The 21,303-nt window shown below is 34.6% G+C and overlaps 3 protein-coding genes across 3 annotated transcripts in view; all 3 read right to left on the bottom strand.

Annotated features, from left to right (window-relative positions):
• Nucleotides 1–778, bottom strand: part of LOC108908790 (potassium/sodium hyperpolarization-activated cyclic nucleotide-gated channel 2-like) — a 13,833-nt gene extending 13,055 nt beyond the window's left edge. Inside the window, exon 1 of the mRNA XM_018712928.1 lies at nt 540–778. Within this exon, the coding sequence (XP_018568444.1) occupies nt 540–778 (239 nt within the window). The remainder of the gene's footprint in view (nt 1–539) is intronic.
• Nucleotides 779–3,979: 3,201 nt separating this feature from the next.
• On the bottom strand, nt 3,980–14,025 carry LOC108908789 (potassium/sodium hyperpolarization-activated cyclic nucleotide-gated channel 2-like). Its single transcript, XM_018712927.1, has 7 exons — nt 13,787–14,025; nt 9,602–9,820; nt 7,969–8,146; nt 7,626–7,911; nt 5,988–6,193; nt 5,720–5,929; nt 3,980–4,192 (listed from the first exon to the last, which is right to left on the bottom strand). Exons 1-7 carry the CDS (start codon nt 14,023–14,025, stop codon nt 3,980–3,982), a joined length of 1,551 nt encoding a protein of 516 aa, XP_018568443.1.
• Nucleotides 14,026–16,872: 2,847 nt separating this feature from the next.
• LOC108908788 (potassium/sodium hyperpolarization-activated cyclic nucleotide-gated channel 1-like) lies at nt 16,873–20,572 on the bottom strand (the record flags this gene model as incomplete). Its single annotated transcript, XM_018712926.2, has 3 exons — nt 16,873–17,162; nt 20,099–20,308; nt 20,367–20,572. Coding segments are annotated over 3 exons (629 nt in total), but the record flags the coding sequence as incomplete, so codon positions are not given.
• Nucleotides 20,573–21,303: the final 731 nt, after the last annotated feature.

Raw genomic sequence — 21,303 nt, 5'->3', positions numbered from 1 at the left:
CGATTGATCAATTAGTTACGTAGTTATAGCCGATTCAATTTCGAGCAGGCCGAAACGGCCGCGCTCTCTGCTTCCCCCACCACCACCACCCGTACGATTTTATTGAATTTCTCACTTGCATAAATAACTTTAAACACGTTTTAAAGTAGGTTGCCAATGAAGAAAAGTATTGCAAACTTCGAAATACCAAAGGTATTTTTCGAAAAATTAGCCCGGATGTCCCAGTACATTTAGTGTAAATGACGGCTATAATAATATAATTCCAAATTTTCATAAAAATCAGATCTATCCGAAAGTATTAAGAGATTTTACTCTATTGTCTCGTCGTTCCCTGGACTATTACAAATTACAATTATTCGAATTAGCTAAATACACGAGAACTAATAACAAAACACATATTATTTTAAACAGTGTAATACGTTCAGTAATCTATGAGGGCTGGCTTTCTTCGTCAAAATGTACAAAAAAAAAAACAGTACCTAACAACTTCGCTATCCTTTCCAACGGTTTTAAAAGAGACACCGAAGCTATTTACATACCTCAGCTTACTGAAAGGATGTATCATATAGTAGTGGCTGACCAAGTGCCTGATCTCCTCCTCACGACACGACGCGTTCGACTTGAAGTACCTCCGAGTCTCGGGGTGCGACTTGCTGATAATGCACCAGGACCGAAAATTTCTTCGAACTGAAATGAAGAACCCAGTATCGATGAAATGCTTCAGGACTTCTTCCTCTGCATGCACCAAATGGCACTCGTGGTCCTCAAATTTGGTCATGTCAATGCAATGGAGGTGTTTTAACAATAATTGTAAGTAGAAATGGAGTTTATTTACTGGTTGCTATATCTTTGTTAGCTACCTGTCACTCTGACAACCGACGGGTGGCTTGGATAAATATCGTTACAAAAACTGTGTAAAAATATATTTCGCATCAAAATTCACGCACTGCCGTGGTGTGAATTGGTATTAGTCCAGTCGGTATCTGTGAAATGAAAATTTNAGAATATTTAAATAAATTTGTTTTTGATCTTTGATAAACAGTATATAAGTTTATGCACTTATCTTTGATACAATAAAAAAATAAAGTTGATAATTAAAGGAAGTTCAAAGATAAATAATTATCGGACAGTTGAAAGACCAATAATTATTAACGATAGGCATTTGAAAATCCTCTAATTATTTTTTTTTTAAATCGCAAGACGTCGATTTAAAAAAAATCATCAAAATCGGACCTCTAGAAGCTGAGATACTAAAAATTTTTAATCGCTTCACGGTTTTGAACTCGCCGATTCAACTTCGAGCAGGCCGAAGCGGCCGCGCTCTCTGCTTCCCCCACCACCACCACCCGTACGATTTTCTTGAATTCCTCGCTTGCATAAATAATTTTAAACACGTTTTGAAGTAGGTTGCCAATGAAGAAAAGGATTGCAAACTTAGACCTGGTAAGTACTCGGAATACCAAAGGTATTTTTCGAAAAATTAGCCCGGATGTCCCAGTACATTTACTGTAAATGACGGTTAACTTTGATGGGCTATAACTACGTAACTAATTGACCAAGCGATCTGTTTCTTTTTTAAAGAAGCGTCTTTCCAATAACTTTTAAAACATGCTCTAAAAAATTTGATTTGATTGAATATTCACAAAGTTCTAATTGTTTATAAGTATAAAAATTCGACCAATGTTTAAACAAGCGCCAGAGCTCTCCTAATTGACGGATTCGAATTTTTCAAAAAAAGTTTGAAAGCCTGAGAGCCCTTCTATATNTTTAAAATAACGAAATTGACAGCTGCTTCTTATATAACCGGAAGTGCTACATTGATGGCATTATTTTCATTGAAGAGAACATATCTGATAACTCCCGTAAACAAAATTTCAGAGTCATATTGTCTTTGGTTCCTCTGAAACATATAATAGGCCACTTACCGTGAAGAACTCTGTACCTATATCAAATTAATAAATAAATAAATAAATTAATTAATTAATTAATTACTAATTTTCCACATATTTTGAAAATAATTGTTGTTTAAACAATTTTAGAATATTTAAATAAATTTGTTTTTGATCTTTGATAAACAGTATATAAGTTTATGCACTTATCTTTGATACAATAAAAAAATAAAGTTGATAATTAAAGGAAGTTTAAAGATAAATAATGTATCGTACTGTTGAAAGACCAATAATTATTAACGATAGGCATTTGAAAATACTCTAATTATTTTTTTTTAAATCGCGAGACATCGATTTAAAAAAAATCATCAAAATCGGACCTCTAGATCTAGAAGCTGAGATATTAAAAATTTTTAAGCGCGTTGCGGTTTTGAACTCGCCGATTCGCTTCGAGCAGGCCGAAGCGGCCGCGCTCTCTGCTTTCCCCACCACCACCACCCGTACGATTTTCTTGAATTTCTCGCTTGCATAAATAATTTTAAACGCGTTTTAAAGTAGGTTGCCAATGAAGAAAAGTATTGCAACCTTAGACCTGGTAAGTACTCGGAATACGGTTTCGAAAAATTGGCCCGGATGTCCCAGTACATTTACTGTAAATGACGGTTAACTTTGATTGGCTATAACTACGTAACTCATTGACCAATCGATCTGTTTATTTTTTAAAGAAGCATCTTTCCAATAACTTTTAAAACCTGCTTTAAAAAATTTTAGTTGATTGAATATTCACAAAGTTATTCTAATTGTTTATAAGTACAAATATTCGACCAAAGTTTAAACAAGCGCCAGAGTTCTCCTAATTGACGGATTCGAATTTTTCAAAAAGGTTTGAAAGCTTGTGAGCCCTTCTATATGTGATTAAATTTTCAAGATCTAAGGGCCTTGGTTTTTGCTGTGCAAAATTTTGAAAATTTGCAAATTTTTTTTCAAAATCTTGGACTGCAAAATTATTATGCAAAATCTATAGAACCGATTTTGATGAAATTTGGTGTGATGATTCTACATAACATGAACTTTTCTTGAGCCAAGTATGAAGGTATTATACCCAATTTAAAGACCCCAAAAAAATTCCCTAAAAAGTAAAATTTTTTAACCCCTTTTTTGGCGCCTTTTTTATTTTTACAATAATAATTATGATTCATTCAATTTGCAACTAATCGTATTTTGTAAAATTTAATTACAAAAATTTTTTTCCTTTTCCATTTTCGCCTAAAACCAACTCTTGAAAAGATACATAATTAAATAGGAAGAAAAATATGACATTTTTCGATTTTTTTTAACATATTGTGCCGCAAAATGTTAAGCCCAGTGATATTTGAAAGCCAAAAAGCCAAAAATCTCCGTGGATATACGATTCACCCAAACCAAAACAGATAACGCCTAGTCTATATGGTGTATTCGTCAGCCAACTGTGAATGACGTCAGCAGAGAACTGCAGACTTTTTTGGCTCTAATAATAGTTTGTTGTATAATACAGGGTGTTTCTTAATTAGAGATAAAAATCCAAGGGCGTATTCTGTAGTAAAATATAAGTTTTTTTTTTTGTTAAATAAATGTGGGTCTTAAGACAGCCATTGTTCAGCTACAGCGTGTCAAAAATTAAAAAAAAAATCAGTTATTAGTTTTTAATTTCTAAACCGCTCGAGATAATTTAACCAAATTCGGTGTGCATATTTAGTATGACAGTAGGTATGAAATAAAAACAATACCAGCTCTAGAAACTTACCAGTGGCGGAAGTGTGGGTATCATCGATAATTATTTGCCAAAAAAAAAATATCTCACCCTGTAGGGGCACTTTGCATGTCTTTAAAATGTCGTAACTTTTTTTCACCTCGGTATATCTGCCTCTAATACTGTTTTTAGGTTCCTGTTGCTTTGTAAGTGTTGCTATTTTCGAGATATTTACCTTTAAGTTGAAAGGGAAAAAAGGAAACTTTCGAATATGTTTATTTTCCCACCAAATTACAGTAACTTAACACAATAAACTAAACTTCATATAACTCTCAACTAACAAACGTCTCGTTTCTAACATTTACGTATGAGTAATGGCCTTATGCAGCCTCTCTGCAGCTAGCAGCATAAGTTGGTCCTTGCATTCGGGATATGGGTCGATTGCCTCCAAAAAATCGGTACGCCTCAACGTGAACAGTTCGCTGGCCGTGACTGCTACGACGTTGGCTACTCGAGTCTCGCTAAGGATCAGGGCTATCTCGCCGAAGTGGGCGCCGTCCTCCAGATGGCAAATCTGGAAAAGTTAATGCCACGACTTTAATTTATCCATAGGTTAAACCAGAGAGGCCCAGGACCACCTGACGTCGCATACGCAGGTAAAATTTAAAGTCAAGCCATAGAAGAATAATTTATCCAGCAACAGACCATGAGCAAGTCTGTCAAAAGCTTTTGACAGATCAATATACAGGGTGTCCCGGAAATGGTGGGCAATCTCTCGGATATGGATAGATAATGAGAAAATAATGTCACAAGTTCATATAAAATTTTTTCCTCCGGACTCACCCTGTAGAGTTATTAGCTCTTGAAGTCGAGAATTAAAAATGGTTTTTTTGCTGTAACTTTTGCATTTTTCAATAAATTTTGAAAATTTTTTGGCTGGTTCTATAATTTTTGAATCTGCTTTGGATGATAATATGAAATCCTCGATAATAATTATGGGGGCCCGGGGGCAAAGCACCCCCCACCAAAATTTCTAGAAAAATTTTTTTTTCCACTATACCCCAAATTTTCCATCATTTTATAAAAATTTATATTATACGTAAAAAAGGTATACTTGTTGAATATCCATAAAATAGATATTTTTTTAGATAAACCGCTAAATCGAGATGAAACTTCACAGGGTTCTTCTGGGTATATCGAACTGTAAAAGTCATGCTTAATATTAGTCATTTCGTGAATATTTCTAATTTAGGTGTCAATTTTCTAAAAAAACATAAATTACCCTTTTTTCCTGTTTTTTAAAGTTCGTGTAAAAGATGAAAAAATTTGTTTTTTCTGAAAAATTGCGGCAGCATGTTCCAGTTTTCGAAACTGCTCTTCAATTCTCTCTATGACCATTAAAATTCCGATATTTCGATGACAAATGGTCGTATCGAAATTTAAAAAAAATGAAATTCAGGCTGAATAAACAAGCTATCTGGTCCATTCAATGGCTTAGCTGAAAAAAAATTGTCCAAATCCGTGGACTTATGCATTTTTTTGTCGCGTTATTATCTTAGAGCTTCAAAATGCTTGTTTTTAATTCCCGATTCGACCATTTTTCACCTAAATACAGTCTGTCAAAAATCACGGAAAATTTCGGAAATTCTTTTAATCTTTTAATTTTTTGCATTAGTTTATGACATCAAATTGATATCCCTTATCCAAGATTTCTGTACTGATCAATGCATACCAGATTTGGTACTGTTGATCTAGTAGTAGTATATGGAATATTAAAGATCTTAAAGATAAATTGAAAATAGAAGTTAAATATGAAATTTACATCACTTTGGATCGCACACGACACGAAACCAAATTGTTAAGAATTAACGTTAACGTTACTGTCCACCAATCCAATACGGACAAATCCACAAATCGCTATTTACTCTCCACGTGACGTCATAGCATGGCCGGGAGAGATGCGCCTTTGCATCATGAGCCATTGTAGCACTGATTTTACTCCCTCTTGACAGCCTACAGCTTACAAACGTTATTTGTAGGCAAATGTCAGTCTATGTCTATCTATTTAAAAAGTTTAAGCTGGAAAATGCTGGGATATTACCTCTTTACCACTAGGTGTAAAAATGGCGACGGTGCCGTGGTATATGAAAAACATGCTGGTACCGATGGTCCCCGCGCTGATGATCACGTCCCCAGCCAAGTAAATCTCAGTCTTGAGCTGAGCGACGACCTTCATTAGAACGTTTTCGGGGAGGTGCCTGAAGAAGTCCACCTTCTCTATGTGTCTTCTCGTAACGTGCATTAGTATTTCCTAAAAAAAACCCATACGTAACAAAACATCATCAACTTTCTCATAAACTTCACAAAACCTGTCTTATGAATGGGGATATCATGTTATTTATGTCGGAGTCCTTGAAGAAGTACTTGTGGAATTTGAACTGGAAGTATGAAACGAATCTCCCTTGTAATTTTAACGGCAGCTCTTTGTATTTCATATATTCCTTAAACTGTTTATGCAAGGAATAACGTTTGTGGTCTGCATTCGCGTATTTAATCCAGACTTGTATTATCTGGGCTGCAAAAATAACGTTTTGAACTGATAAAACCTTCAATTTTATTACTACATTACAAAAAGGAACCAAAAAACTCGAGTTGTAAGAAATCTATGGAATAAAACAATTGTTTGAAAAAAAATCTTTAATTTTTGTGTATGTTTTCATAACTCATATCGTTTTTTGACTATTTGTAACTTCTTGTTATTCGTAATGGAAAATTACACCACCACAGTTATGTTTAATATTCATTAATTCATCGGAAAGTTAATGGTTTTCAAGTAGGGTTAACGTGGACCGTCCTTTGGGGAAGGCTTCACGAAATTTAGCAATATTTTTTGAACAAGTCCACTTAGAGTCGGGGCCATGTGTTGAGCAGGTATAAAGAAAAATATCGATATTTTTAATAACGCGCGAAACCAGGAGAAGAGCGTAGAGGTTCCAAAGTAGAATTAAATCAAATTGTTAAATTGATGGTAATTGGAAAAGAAAGTAACAGATCAAATAGCTGGTTTTTTGACGAATTTTCCAAGCTATAAGCATATATTAAATGAGATCGACTAATTCGTCCCGTATCGCTACACGGAGTCATTAGAGGAAGGCTAGGGTTATTTGTAAGTTTAGTCTCAAATTTATTTAGATAAATGTAAAATCAGTCAATTAGATAACTATTAACATGGCATAGTTATGCCAAAGCGTCCCGATATCCAGGGTTCCCGCCAGTAAGATAAGAATAGAAACGGCTGGACCCGAGAAATAGGCGTGTCGAAGCGAAGTGGCGAATTCAGGAGAGATCTACGAAATAAGGTCAGTTCCTCCTTAGGTTCCACATTGAGCAGTCGACTTAGTTTTAGAGTCTAGGGCTAATTAATTAAATGTAATAATGGATAAAGTTTTTTTCCAAATTTTGCTATGAATCTCGCATTCCCTGAATCTCGGTACGCTGCCGCGTGTCAATAAACTAATTAATAATGTTGTTCGAGCCGTTGTTATTTTGTTTGTTTGTTTTGTTTATTGTTATTAAAACTCTTCCTGGGAGTTTTGGTGATTCCTTTTGTTTCTCTCAACTTCAGTGGCACTTTGTGTAGCCAGCCACTGGATTAAATTCTACGTAAGCAATAGAGGGTAAGTACCTGAAATTTATTCTCTGAACATACAACATTTCTAAGTTCCCACATATTAATTAAAGTATAATGATAATTGTAACCTCCCTTTCGAGAATTGAATAGTAAACTCTTTTGAAATCCAGACTCGTTATGATACTGGTCATAACCATATATATAGATAAATAAAGAAATAATCCCTCAGGTTACAATTAGTCCACGTAATACTGTGTGGCAAATTCTGTACTAAATACCTTTTTCTACTTTTTCACGTTTTTTTCGAAAATGGACTATATATTCTTTTCTTTTCCCTTATTTTTTTCCTGTTACTCGATGTCTGCAATCGACTCACCGTACACAAACAGCTGCAAACCGAATCCGAAGCAGATGAAGATGAGGGTGTTGATGTACTCGAGGATATGTGTCATATTGTCCCTCAGAATGCTGACTATCATGAGGGTCGTGGTGGCGTCGAAAAAAATCTCAAAGATATCCTTCTCCGGTGTGTGGATCGACACATGGTACTGGGTAAGGAAATTTTCTACGAAGAAGTTAATGGCGAAGGCCCAGAACATCACCACGAGGAAGACGAGGATCACCCTAACGCCTTTGAAGAGGTAACTGGTGTATCCCATATACTAAAAACGCTACTTTTATACATATTTAAAGAAGAAGAAAATTACGCATGCGCATACCTGTCGAAATAACTCGGTCACCCTCAGCCATCTGGTTATCCTGATGATTTTCAGAATGCCGAATGTCCTGATGATCAGGGAGGTTACGACGCCGACGTTTACGGATAACCTGATCGGCAACATAAGGGAGTGCGCGCAAGACAGTACGTCGAAGATAAAATAAGTCTTTAGGTACCTCCTGAAACAAAAAAAAGCCACTTTATATGGAGGGCCAATTTAAGACACTCTCGGGGGTTTCTCGAATTTAATTTGAGGCTCTGAACACGTTGCCATTAGTAAAATTTACCCGCGACCTCGATATTTCTCAGAAAATCCATTACTTTGGTGAAAATTGGCCCAAATATGGGACAAAACTGATTTTTTCCTAAATTTTGTCCAAATATACAACATTCGTAGTATTTTAAGGTGCTGAACACGATGCAATTAGTAAATTAAATTTACCCACGACCTTGATATTTCTCAGAAAATCCATTATTTTGGTGAAAATTGTCCCAAATATGGGTCAAATCTGATATTTTTTTTAAATTTGTCCAAATATACAATATTCATAGTATATTAAGGAGCTGAACACGATGCAATTAATAAAATTTACCCACAACCTCGATGCTTCTCAGAAAACCCATTAATTTGGTGAACATTGGCCCAAAAATTTTGCCCTAATAAAGGATTTTTTGAAAAATATCGGTCATGGGTAAATTTTACCCATTGCGTCGTGTTCAGCGTCGCAAAATACTACGAAAATGATTTGGGCAAAATTTAGGAAAAAATCAGATTTAACCCAATCTGGGCCAATTTCCAGCCAAAAATTAGTTAAGCTGTGCCGAGCTCGATTATCGAAAAAGTTTAACGGAAAATAACTCTTCATGTCTTATTTTGTTTCAAGGATACGCAATGTTTTTCATGCTTTCCATTTTATATACCTTTTTACGTGGAATCCAATGGCGTACGCGAAATTTTTCTCGCAAGTTCCACGAAAAATCAGCTATTGGATTCTGATATAAAAGCTGAATAAAAAAATATTTTCATAAACACAGTCATTCGATATTAAAAAATTAACGAAAATTAATAATTTTTCCTTAAACGAATCGAGATATGAATGTGAGGCTTTTGTCGTATAAAATGTTCTACGAATCACCTTAACTGGATACATTTTGTCTCGTAAAATAAAAGAAACCTCCCAATAATGTTTTATCCACCTTTAAAAATCATTAATTTTCGAGACTTTCACCAACTTTTTCTGCGCACGCCTATGGTTCAAAGATGTTTAAGTATATAATTTCTTTATTTTATTTGTTCCCTTTTTATTTTTTTTATATTTTTAATGTTGTAGCCAAAGAAGTTACAGTATCATATAATCCAAGCTCTATAAAAACCCTTATTTTTGTCCAAGTGATATGGTTAATAGCTTGGCCTATTTTTTTATGATACCCTGTATATCAGTAGGTAACAAAAATTCAGTCTTAATGCATGAACGGACTTCTTTCTATACGCGAGTGTCAACGTATCCACCAAAATGTCATCTCATCTCTTGCATTTTTCGCTCATAATGTGGTTTGATTAAACTGAACTACAGTTTATCTAAAAATTCCGTTGTCACCCGATTTATCAAGGAAATAAAACTAAAGCTTATTACTTAGCTATTTTGCCAGGAGTAAAAATCACTTTGCTCTTGTCCTCGTCATAGAAACCAGTAAAAAATATCATCACCATATCAACCATATGCATCAGGTCCAAACCGAACTTGACCAAGTAAATATCATGGTCGTGTCCTATGACTAGTACGGACGCATCGATGGGAACAACCGCGTACAGGGCGGTAAACAGAAAGAACGTGAAGAACTCCCAGTACAAACTGAAAAAGAAACATGAGATAATTTGTCGTTGGGTGGCGCTGTATGGGCGATCGACGAAGCATAAACTATACAGGGTGTCTCCTAAGTACGGTCCGTAATTTCAGGCCACTATTTCTTATGGTATTTAAAGAAAGAAAGTCGTACAACAACTGCCAAAATTGAAGAACCTAACATTGACTGTTCCAAATTTATTTCAAATATTACTATATTTTTTTAAATTTTCAACACCTTGTATTTCGGAATCTGAGCGTTTCCATAAGAAATTGTGTTCTGAAGTTACGGGCCGTACTTAGGAAACATATGACATAAGACTAAAATATATGCGCACACTCCCGGCAAGTTTCCGACGTCATATGGAGATTAACTAACAGTTTGTGGATTTGTATATTTCTTGTTTGTTTGTACTATGTGTGTTTGTGATTGGTCTGCATCAAACTTTTGTTGGTAATTATTTATTATAGTATAAAACTCGAAATGAACCACGCTAATCACTCTCCATATGACGTCATGCGCCAAGCGAACTGACTTTAGCTCACAGGAATATAGACCAGGGCGATCTGTCGAAATATCCCACTTCTTGGATAAGAGGGGGCAAGATAATTTTTGCTCTAATACCTTCAATACAACTCGCATAATAAAAGTGTAGATCCCTAGATCTGGGCGAGGAACATTTTCAAAATTGCAAAAACGTAATTTAAAAAAATACCTATTTTATCTGAGTTTTTTACTTATATCTTGGAACCTATGCATTTTGGAAGAATATTGAAGACGAAAAAAAGTTTTAGAATTGAATTTTGCACAATATACTGTAAGTTAAAAATGTTAAAATTTATTACCGATGTTGCAAAATAGCAATAATTGATGAAAAAGGGCAAAATAATCAAGTTTTTTGAATAATTTTTTTAAAAATATTTTAATTGCTCCGAGGGCATTCTAATTTTGGTAAAAAAAAAACTTTAGAATATAATAAAACAACACATCAAATTTCATTAAAATCGGTTGGATAGTTTTCGCAAAATAATTTTTTGAAAAACATTTAGAAAAAATTTTTTCGAATTTTCAAAATGTTGCACAGGCTCAAATAAAGCATCTAGATACTTGAAAATTTTTTCACATAGAAAAGACCTCTCAACCTTTCAAATAGTTTCTGAAAAATTGAAATCGGTTAATTAGGACGACCGCAGTAAATTTTTAAAGTTAACACTCTTTTTTTATTTTGAAACAATTAGATACATTTATCAACTTGCAATTTAGCTTTTTTCGAAAATTATAATTATAAAGTACTCGGAAAGACGCTTCTTTAAAAAAAAAAAAAGTTAAATTCCGTTTATTGGTTCTCGAGATATAAGCGGTCAAAGTTTATCGGCATTAACCGTTAATTTATAAACAATTTAGCAATAATCTTTGATCCACTGGCTTCGTTTTTCCGAGTTCTAAGCTGGAAAAAATGTTCATATCCGTAAGTTATCGGCAACATAGATAAATCAGCGAAAAAGCTGTCGCTCGCAATTGCAAGAAGTGACTCAAAGCACGAAAAGTGGGGGAGGGGGCTTTCGATCCGATACTGAATTCGGAGGTTCAAAATGCGAAGGTACAAAAAAAAATGCATTATCTTGGCTTCTAACGGACCAATTTCGATCTTTTTTTTCCGATGTGTCGCGAGCCAAGGAACTCGAATATCGTAATGCCAACTGTCTAATTTACACATATTTTGTTATAAACAAAGTTAATTATTTATGCATTAAATTTACTGTATATTTTACCCTATGCTATTGCATTTTTCATTGAAAAAAATTGTTTACGTATATATTTCAACACTGAATATGAATGTATTTAAATAATTAAATTTTTTTTAAATTAGGCTTAATTTTTTAGCTTAAGTAACTGGAAATTTTGATGCAAATGCCGATTTAAATTTGTCCGACAGAAATTCTTCCGACATTGACGTGTCTACCGGTCGAAACATGCCAAAATAACAGGGTATTGAAAATCAATTACCATATAGGTAATTTTTAGTAAAATTAATTGTAAATAATTAATTCAGTCCAAAAGTATTGTTGTCCGACAAATTTCAAGCCACGCTTTTTCAGTCCGACAGCTGGAAATCGGAATTTTCACGGGGTATGATAAATCGATTACCACATGTCGGACAAAACTAACACACGATAGAAAAGTGTTTTTTATAAGCAAAAATTGTAATGTCCGACAAAAATATATCCGCAAATCGTCAGTCCGACAAAAAAAGATGAAAAAAATTTCGTAAAAAATGTGCACATGTATTTATAATTTCTAATAAGGTATTTTCATGTATTAAGCAAAATTCCATATAAATATACAATACAGGGTGTTTCAGAAAGACCTCCCGTAAATACAGGGGGTGAGGACGACAAAAAATAAGAATTTTTTGTCATATGAACTATATGTCTATCTCCTCTTCTCAAAGCTCAAGCTTACTTTGAGAAAAGTCACTTATTTTATAGTGTAATATTGTAAGAGTTTAATTAAAAGCCTTTTTTCTCGAAAATCGTCCACATTAGGAAGTTCTAACAAGAGTACATTATTTTTAGAAAATAAAATTGTACAATAGAAATTGGAGCCCGACTGGTAAAAAACCTAACCTTAAAAAAAATATAACTTAAATTGTAATAAGAATGTAGCATAACTAGCGCTTTCTATGAAATATACAAAAAATAATTAGACTAGCGTATTTGGCACCCTTAAAAACCTCGGGCTACCAAATTTCATAAAAATATTTCGCACTATTTGGAAATTTTCATAAAAATGTTATTTAAAAAATTTTATTTTGTCTCTCTGTATCTCGAAAACAAGAGGAGATAGACATAGAGTTCATAAGACAAAAAATTCTCATTTTTTATCATACTATCACCCTCTTTATTTACGGGAGGTCTTTCTGAAACACCCTGTATATATTTTTCGTTTTATTCTTGTAATTGTAAATCTCTATATGCTCAATTTAGCCAAATAAATATCGAGAAAAGAATTAAACGATTTCAAAAAAGTATGTATGGTGTAAAAAAATTATGCACAAAAGTTTTGGGATTTTCTTTTAGAAAAATAGGAAAATTTTTGTAAAGAAAAATAACAAACGCGAATGAAAACTTGAAAGAGAAAAAAGGATTTTTATATCAAGTATAATATTAATTTATTTAGAAATAATGCATTATGCACTAAGATCGTATTAATCGCCTCAAAAATAACTTCATTTGTTTATAACTTTTAAATTTTTAAGCATAAAATAAGCAATATTATAATTATTTATTTGAAACAAATAATAATTTACATAATAATAATTAATAACCATTTATAAATATGAAATTTTTGGAGTGAAAAAATTAAATTTCATCACGTTGATTGATTTATTGATTTTTTAATAATTTGCGGACATTAAATCGTCGGACACTTATATCACTATTTTGTACAGTAAATTTAAAAGTGGAAAAAATGAAAATTAGATATGTGGTAATCGATTTTTCATACCCCGTGAAAATTCCGATTTCCAGCTGTCGGACTGAAAAAACGCGGCTTGAAATTTGTCGGACAACAATACTTTTTGACTGAATTAATTATTTACAATTAATTTTACTAAAAATTACCTATGTGGTAATTGATTTTCAATACCCTGTTATTTTGGCATGTTTCGACCGGTAGACACGTCAATGTCGGAGGAATTTCTGTCGGACAAATTTAAATCGGCATTTGCAACAAAATTTCCAGTTACTTAAGCTAAAAATAAAAGATGTGGTCTTGACTTTTCAAGACCCCGGGAAATTGCCATGTTTTTGGACTTTTCCGAGTGGAAAGCGAAGGAATCGAGAAAAGTCGCAGAGGAAAAATGTGGTAGACTCGTCAAAACGAAGCCCCTCAGGAGTTATAAAGTATGTGGTAATCAACTTTCCAGAGGGGGCTGTACTGTGGACTATATTTTTTCACAAGCAATTACATACCTCATCAAGCTGAACGGGTGTATCATACGGTTGTGGCGTACCAGGTGCCTCACTTCTTCGTTGCGGCACGAAGCGTAGGACTTAAAATACCTCGATGTCTCAGGATGGTTCCTACTGATCATACATAAGGAGCGTAACTTTCTTCGCCAAGTGATGAAGATTCCGCTCTCCATGAAATGAGCGACCACGTCTTCTTGCAAGTTTGTGAGCATACAATCGTGGTCTTCAAATCTCGGCATGTCCGGTGTTGAAGAAGATTAATAAGCCAAGAAAACCTAAACGAATGTATTGAATTATTTACTAGTTACGATGCTTGTCAATCTGACAATTTGCGGATGGCTGGATGAAAAATAACTTGCGTATATCGATAATTACTTAGATTTTCATTACTATCTAGCGAGGTTAAGATCCCATGCTTGGGTCACGTTGTTCTGGCTTCCTAACCTCACCGAAGCAACCAAGCCTTCTTCTCGCGACCTTCTTTAAATTTATAAAATAATCTTGATCTTATTAACCGCTCGTGCTCGGAATGGTGCGATGCAGATATTCAAAAACAACCCTAAACTAAATTAAACAATTGAAGGCCATAACCTAAAAACTGTGTCACAGTGTAAAGACCTTGGCGTTACCATCACATAATTGTAATATACAGGGTGTTGGTAAATAAGTGCGACAAATTTCAGGGGGTGATTCTACATGAGAAAATAATGGCAGTTTGCTTATAAACGTATGTCCGCAAATGATTCGTTTTCCGAGATACGGGGTGTCAAAGTTTTTCTTAAAAACTGACGATTTAATTTATTGCTCTGAAACCGGTCGAGATGTGCAAATGAAATTTGGTGGGTTTTAAGAGGTAGTTATTGCGCATTTTTTGACACGCAATTAAGAATTTTATGTTCATCATTGGCGCGCGTACGGGTAATAATCTCAATTTTTTTAAAGAAAAAAATGGTACGCCACTGAGATATTACAAATTAAAAATCATTTTTGAATTCCTCGTTCAATTTGTGACAAAAAATCTCTCTTGCCTTTTCTTCGTATGGGGCGCCGTTTTGATGCAAAAAAATAAAACATCTTAACGCGTATTTTTTATTTCTTTAATACATTACCTAGTAGGCTACTGTCAACATTTGTCTGTTAAATACGAATATTTTTAAGAAATGTCAAATTAGCGTTTCGTCATTATTAATTTATTAAGCTTTTAGTTTGCTATAACATTAGTGTTAATAAGTAATTAATTTTTCTTTTATCGAAAAGAATGGAAAATTTTACAAATGCGGAATTGTCAGACATGCATTTTGTCTATGGTCGAAGTAATGGAAATGGTCGGCAAGCTCGACGATTGTATGCTGAGTTGTATCCAAGACGTAGGGTACCTCATCACATAATATTTGCTCGTCTTCATCAACGTTTGCGCGAAAATGGTTCATTTAAGAAACAAACGGTTGACTGTGGGCGCCCTCGAGAAGTACGAACTGTGCAACTAGAAGAAGCAGTTCTCGAGTTAATTGCGGAGTCACCTGAAACAAGTACTCGAAAAATTGCCAACATATTGAATGTAAGCAACTTCACTGTATTTAAAATTCTTAAAGAACAGCAATTGTATCCGTTTCATATTGAACGTGTGCAAGCTCTACTACCTAGAGACTTTTTTCCGCGCCTATTTTTTTGCCAATGGATTAATCATCAAATCGCTCAAATTCCTAATTTTTTAAATGCCGTTTTGTTTACTGACGAGGCTACTTTTGGACGACAGTGTATACGAAATTTCCATAACAATCACTTATGGGCTGAGGAAAACCCCCATGGAATCTTTGAAGCTCATTTTCAGCATCAGTTTTCCGTAAATGTATGGCTTGGGGTAATTGATGATCATTTAATCGGTCCATATTTCCTCCCACAACGACTAACAGGCGAATCTTATCTTAATTTCCTACAGGAAGAGTTACCTGTTCTTCTTGAAGAAATTCCTCTACAGCTGAGACAACACCTATGGTACATGCATGATGGTGCACCAGCCCATTTTAGCATTAATGTACGTAATCACTTAGACACAGTATATCCAAATCGTTGGATAGGTAGGGGAGGTACGGACCATTGGCCTGCTCGATCGCCGGATTTAAATCCTCTTGATTTTTGCATTTGGGGTTTTCTTAAGTCATTAGTTTATTCCACTCCCGTTAAAAATGTTGATGAGCTGAGGAATCGAATTATAGTCGGCTGTGAGACAATAAGAAATATACCAGGAATATTTAATATCCTTTAGTACTGTTACTTTGACATAAACTTTAACCTGATATATTATTTCCTTTATAATTGCAGTGTTAAAGGAAATAGACTATCAACTTGCAATTTTGCTAACACTGCGATTATGAAGGAAACAAGATATCAGGTTACAGTTTATGCCAGCATGGCAGTATTATAGGAAATAGACTATCAAGTTGCAATTTTGTTATAATACAATAATTATAAAGCAAATAATATATCATGTTACTGTTTGGAGGTCACTGACCTTGAATGATGCAATACCGGATAAGAATGACGCAATACTGTTTTAAATTTTAAATTTACCGCCATTTTCCCGCCAAATGCTGCGCTCTGATTGGCTGGGCGAGGAAGGGAGGGGGAAGGGAAAAGATGGAGGAGTGGGGGTAAAATTCGTCAAAAATGACCAGGATAAGAGCTTCCTGAACATTAAAAAATATTTTATTTTTGATAAATTCTGAATCACCGTGTATTACACTCAAATAAAGACGTATACTGCTTAAGACGTCTCTGGCTCAAACCGTTTAAAGTTATTTGAAAAAATATTTTCTTGTGATCTTGAAGTTATCGAAATAAAAACTGTTACACCTTGTTCATTGCAAGATAACTCGATGCTGGTCGGGACATTCGTCAGCAGAGTAGTTGTTTCCCTCAATTTCATAAGTTTAAAAGAGTTTTTATCACTCCACGCCATTCCGAAGCTGACTGTAATTGAAAAATTAAATGAAACAGAAATAGAAAAATATGGTAATTTTTAATACATTTATTTTTCCATCGAACTACAATAACTTTCAATTAATACAATAGTAAACTAAGCGTCATATAACTTTCAACAACTACCTCATAACCTCAAACTAAACAGTGACGATGGAACTAACAAACGTCCCGTTTCTAACATTTACGTATGAGTAATGGCCTTATGCAACCTCTCTGCAGCTAATGTCATAAGCTGATCCTTGCATTCGGGATATGGATCGATTGTGGCCAAAAAATCGGTACGCCTCAACGTGAACAGTTCGCTGGCGGTGACTGCTACGACGTTGGCGACTCGAGTCTCGCTAAGGATCAGGGCTATCTCACCGAAGTGGGCGCCATCCTCCAGATGGCAAATCTGAAAATTATAATAATTAAAAAAAAACAGTGATAATATTGGTCAAACAAAATAAAACATTTTTTTTATTATTTATATCCAATCACTAATCGATTTCACCCCTAACGGGACCTCCCCCACCTCCCTTGATAGGATCAAGGTCAATTAGAGGTCAGATTGAGAAAAGGTGTATGAAATTAAAGGATCTCGGACTTTAGGTTATTTGGGCCATTGAGTCCGAGTCGAAGGTTAGTTTGTCTGTATCAGGCCATTTTAAGGTTGTTTCAAGATCATTTCAAGATCAAATTGAGAAAAAATCGAGCAATCAAGTCCGACCACATGTTATACAGGATTTTGGGGTCGTTGAGTTCGAAACCTAGGTCAGTTTGTCTGTATCAAGCTATTTGAAGGTCGTCTCAAGGTCATTTCAAAGTCTTTTCTCAAATCAACCTTGGAATGACCTTAAACCTGATTTGATACAATCATATAAACGGACATTGGATTCAAACTCAGAGACTTCAAAAACGGTCATCGATTTCTCGGTTGTTTCTTGGTTTAACCTTTAAATGACCTTGAAATAACCCTCAAAGGACCTGATGCAGACAAACTAACTTCGGATTCGAACTTAGCTATCTCAAAAACCTATACAACAGTCGGTTAGACTAATTGCTCGTTTTTTCAATTTGACTTTGAAATGACCTTGAGACGACCTTTAAATGACCTGATACAGACAAACTAACCTCGGATCCTAAACCAGCGACCCCAAAACCCTGTATATAAAAATATAAATAATAAATTATAATAATAATATTAGTAATAAATAAATATAAATATAAATAATCATTTTTTTTTGTTAAAACTAAAAGGGGACGAAAACCGGCCTAATTGACCCTCCCCCTTTGTATATCAGTATATTTTTTTATTATTTATTTGTATATCGGTTATAAAAGTTTTGGTCACCACAAGAGCATTTAAAACGTAGGTCGTTTCCGCGCGAGAAATGTGACGTCACAACGTGCGTGGTAAGTTCTATCGAATCGTAACCTAATGTAAGCATTGCATTCTGGTGTTATACTTTTAACCTTAATTTTTTAAGTATTTACTTGTATTAGTTAAAATAAATAAGTATCTACAAACTATTGTTATTTTTTATACAGGGCATCCGCGTTTTTTGTAGCAGGACTTTCACAACTTGTACTAAAAGTCCTTTAAAAAAAAGTTCATGTAAACATATATGTATAGATGCGTCGTTTTCGATTTACAGAGTGTTCAAGTTTAAAATGAGAATTGATTTTTTATTCGTAAAACGAAAACCCCTTTTTAGACTTTGTTGAGTCGCACAAGATACCAGCTTGATAAAAATAGAAAAAAATATGGTACGCCACTGCTCTTTGGTAAGTTTGAAATATTTCTCAGATTTAGCCATCAAAAATACAACTTTTTTTGTTATTTACTTTTTTTCCTATCTCGCTTTGTTTAGACAGAAATAAAACTTTTTGTTTCACGCAGTTTATTGTAAGATAATTAAAAAAATAAACAACACGGTGTGGAAAAATAACTTATTGTATAAATAGACCTCAAAGGAGCTGTTCGAAATGCCCGCCATTTCGTTCTACACACAAATTATAGCGACGTATCAAACACCGTCTAACGTATCTCAAATGATGTGGAGTTATTCTGAGAGCAGCGTTCCAGATTCGTCGTACAAGTTCCTCTTGCGAGTTAACAGGCGTAGAGTAAACTGCATCCTTAATAAATCCCCAAACAAAAAAATCCAAAGGCGTTAGATCAGGCGATCGCGGAGGCCACCCAACTGGACCTCCACGATCCGCCCATCTCTGTGGATACTCTGTATTCAGCCAGTTTCGTACCACAAAAGAGTACTGGGAAGGGCATCCATCTAATTGAAAAAACGAGTCTATTCTTTGTTGAAAAGGAACATGGTCTAGCATGTTATCATGCTGGGTAGTTAGAAATTCAAGAAATAATTGACCGCTAAATCTATTGGGCACGATGGTAAGGTCCCAACAAAAAATCCTTGGCAACTCAAAAACAGACATATTCACGGCGCACTTTGTAACAAGTAAATAAATAAATTAAGCAAATCTCGAACCTATTCATGAAAATGTTTTATTTCTGACTAAACAAAGCGAAATAGGAAAAAAATTAAATAACAAAAGAAGTTGTATTTTTGATGGCTAAATCTGAGAAAAATTTCAAACTTATCAAAAAGCAGTGGCGTACCATATTTTTTTCTATTTTTAGCAAGCTGGTATCTTGTTGTGACGCCACTGGAGAAAATAGGACAAATTAAATTACATAGTCTAAAAAGGGGTTTTCGTTTTACGAATAAAAAATCAATTCTCATTTTAAACTTGAACACTGTACACGCATCTATACATTTACGAGAAAGACGTAAAGGTTCTAAATTAGAATTAAATTAAATTAATAAATTGATAATAATTGGAAAAGAAAGAATAGATCAATTAGCTGGTTATTCGGCGGATTCTTTCAAGCTATTAAGAAGATATTAAATGAGATTGACTAATCCGCCCCGTAATTGCTACACGGAGTCACTGGAGGAAGGCTACATTACATTCTACGTAAGCAATAGATGATAAGTGCCTGAAATTCATTCTCTGAACATACAACATTTCTAAGTTCCCACGTATTAATTAAAGTATAATGATAATTATAAGCTCCCTTTCGAGAATTAAATAATAAACTCTTGTGAAATCCAGGCTCGTTATGGTACTGGTCATAACGACAGATAGATGGATAAAGAAATAACCCTCCAGGTTACACTTCTAGCCGAATGCGTTCTTTCTCAATCCCTTGCATATCTGCCCGAGTCAGAAACCCAAATTTATTTGTATCGGTCTGTATACAGGGTGTTATAAGTACGTGGCCAAACTAAGACGAAAAGTTTATTTAAAATGAAAATGCTGGGCTGTTACCTCTTTACCACTAGGTGTAAAAATGGCGACGGTGCCGTGGTATATGAAAAACATGCTGGTACCGGTGGTCCCCGCGCTGATGATGACGTCCCCAGGCAGGTAAATCTCGGACTTTAGGTGGGCGACGACCTTCATCAGGACGTTCTCAGGGAGGTGCTTGAAGAAGTCCACCTTTTCTATGTGGTTTCTCGTAACGTGCATCAGTATTTCCTAAAAAAAACATATAAGTAACAAAACACCATCAACTCTCTCGTAAACTTCACAAAACCTGTTTTATGAAGGGAGATATCATGTTGTTTATGTCGGACTCCTTGAAGAAGTGCTTGTGAAACTTGAACTGGAAGTAGGAGATGAACCTCCCACGTAAATTTATCGGCAACTCCTTGTATTTTATATACTCCTCAAATTGTTTATGCAGAGAATAACGTTTGTTGTCTGCATTCGCGTATTTCGTCCACACCTGTATTATTTGGGCTAGAAACAACGTTGTTAACTAATAAAGGTATTAAAGTAATAAAAAAAGCCAACAATATTCTTCCATACCAGAAATTTAGATGGGTAAACCACACAGAAAAAACTCCTCACGTTTGTGTGGTCGCTGAATCCGAAGCCGGTGTCCGTTTGACGAAGCTGGCTTGTGTTCAAGGTTATTTGAAAGTGAAATCATGTTTTTTACGGTAGGATTTCTGACCTTGGATTCTGAAAGAACGAGGAATTTTATGTTCGGATACGGATTTATTTTTATAATATTCTTAAATCCAAATGGCTGCGATTTAACCAAAATAGCTTAAAGAAAAAATGTCGCAAAAAAGTTATACATTTTTTGTGTAGCCTTATTTATACAGGGTGATTCAAAAAACCGCTGACAAACTTCTAGGGTAGATAATACATACAAAATTAAGTCGAAAAGTTTTAATAAACATAGGGTCGCAAATGCCTCCTTAACGAGATACAGGGCGTCAAAGTTTCTGTAAAATTAAACATTGTCTGCAATAATTCCAAAATGCCTGAACATTTCTATTTCAAATTTGTTATGCGTACTTTGCACCTTAAGACCAATGTTTGATGTACTGCTCAAAATTTTATGAGCAGCAGTGTCGTAGAGACGGGGTCAACGTGACCCTTTTTTAAAAATATTTTCTACGCCACTGCTAATTTTGTCAAAAGGCACTATTTTCGTGTAAAGTGTTCAATTGTCTATCGAA

Source organism: Anoplophora glabripennis, unplaced genomic scaffold (genome assembly GCF_000390285.2).
Source record: "Anoplophora glabripennis isolate ALB-LARVAE unplaced genomic scaffold, Agla_2.0 scaffold644, whole genome shotgun sequence".
NCBI lineage: Eukaryota > Metazoa > Arthropoda > Insecta > Coleoptera > Cerambycidae > Anoplophora > Anoplophora glabripennis.
Note: the sequence above shows the minus strand (reverse complement) of the source record. Positions and strands in the feature narration are given on the sequence as shown.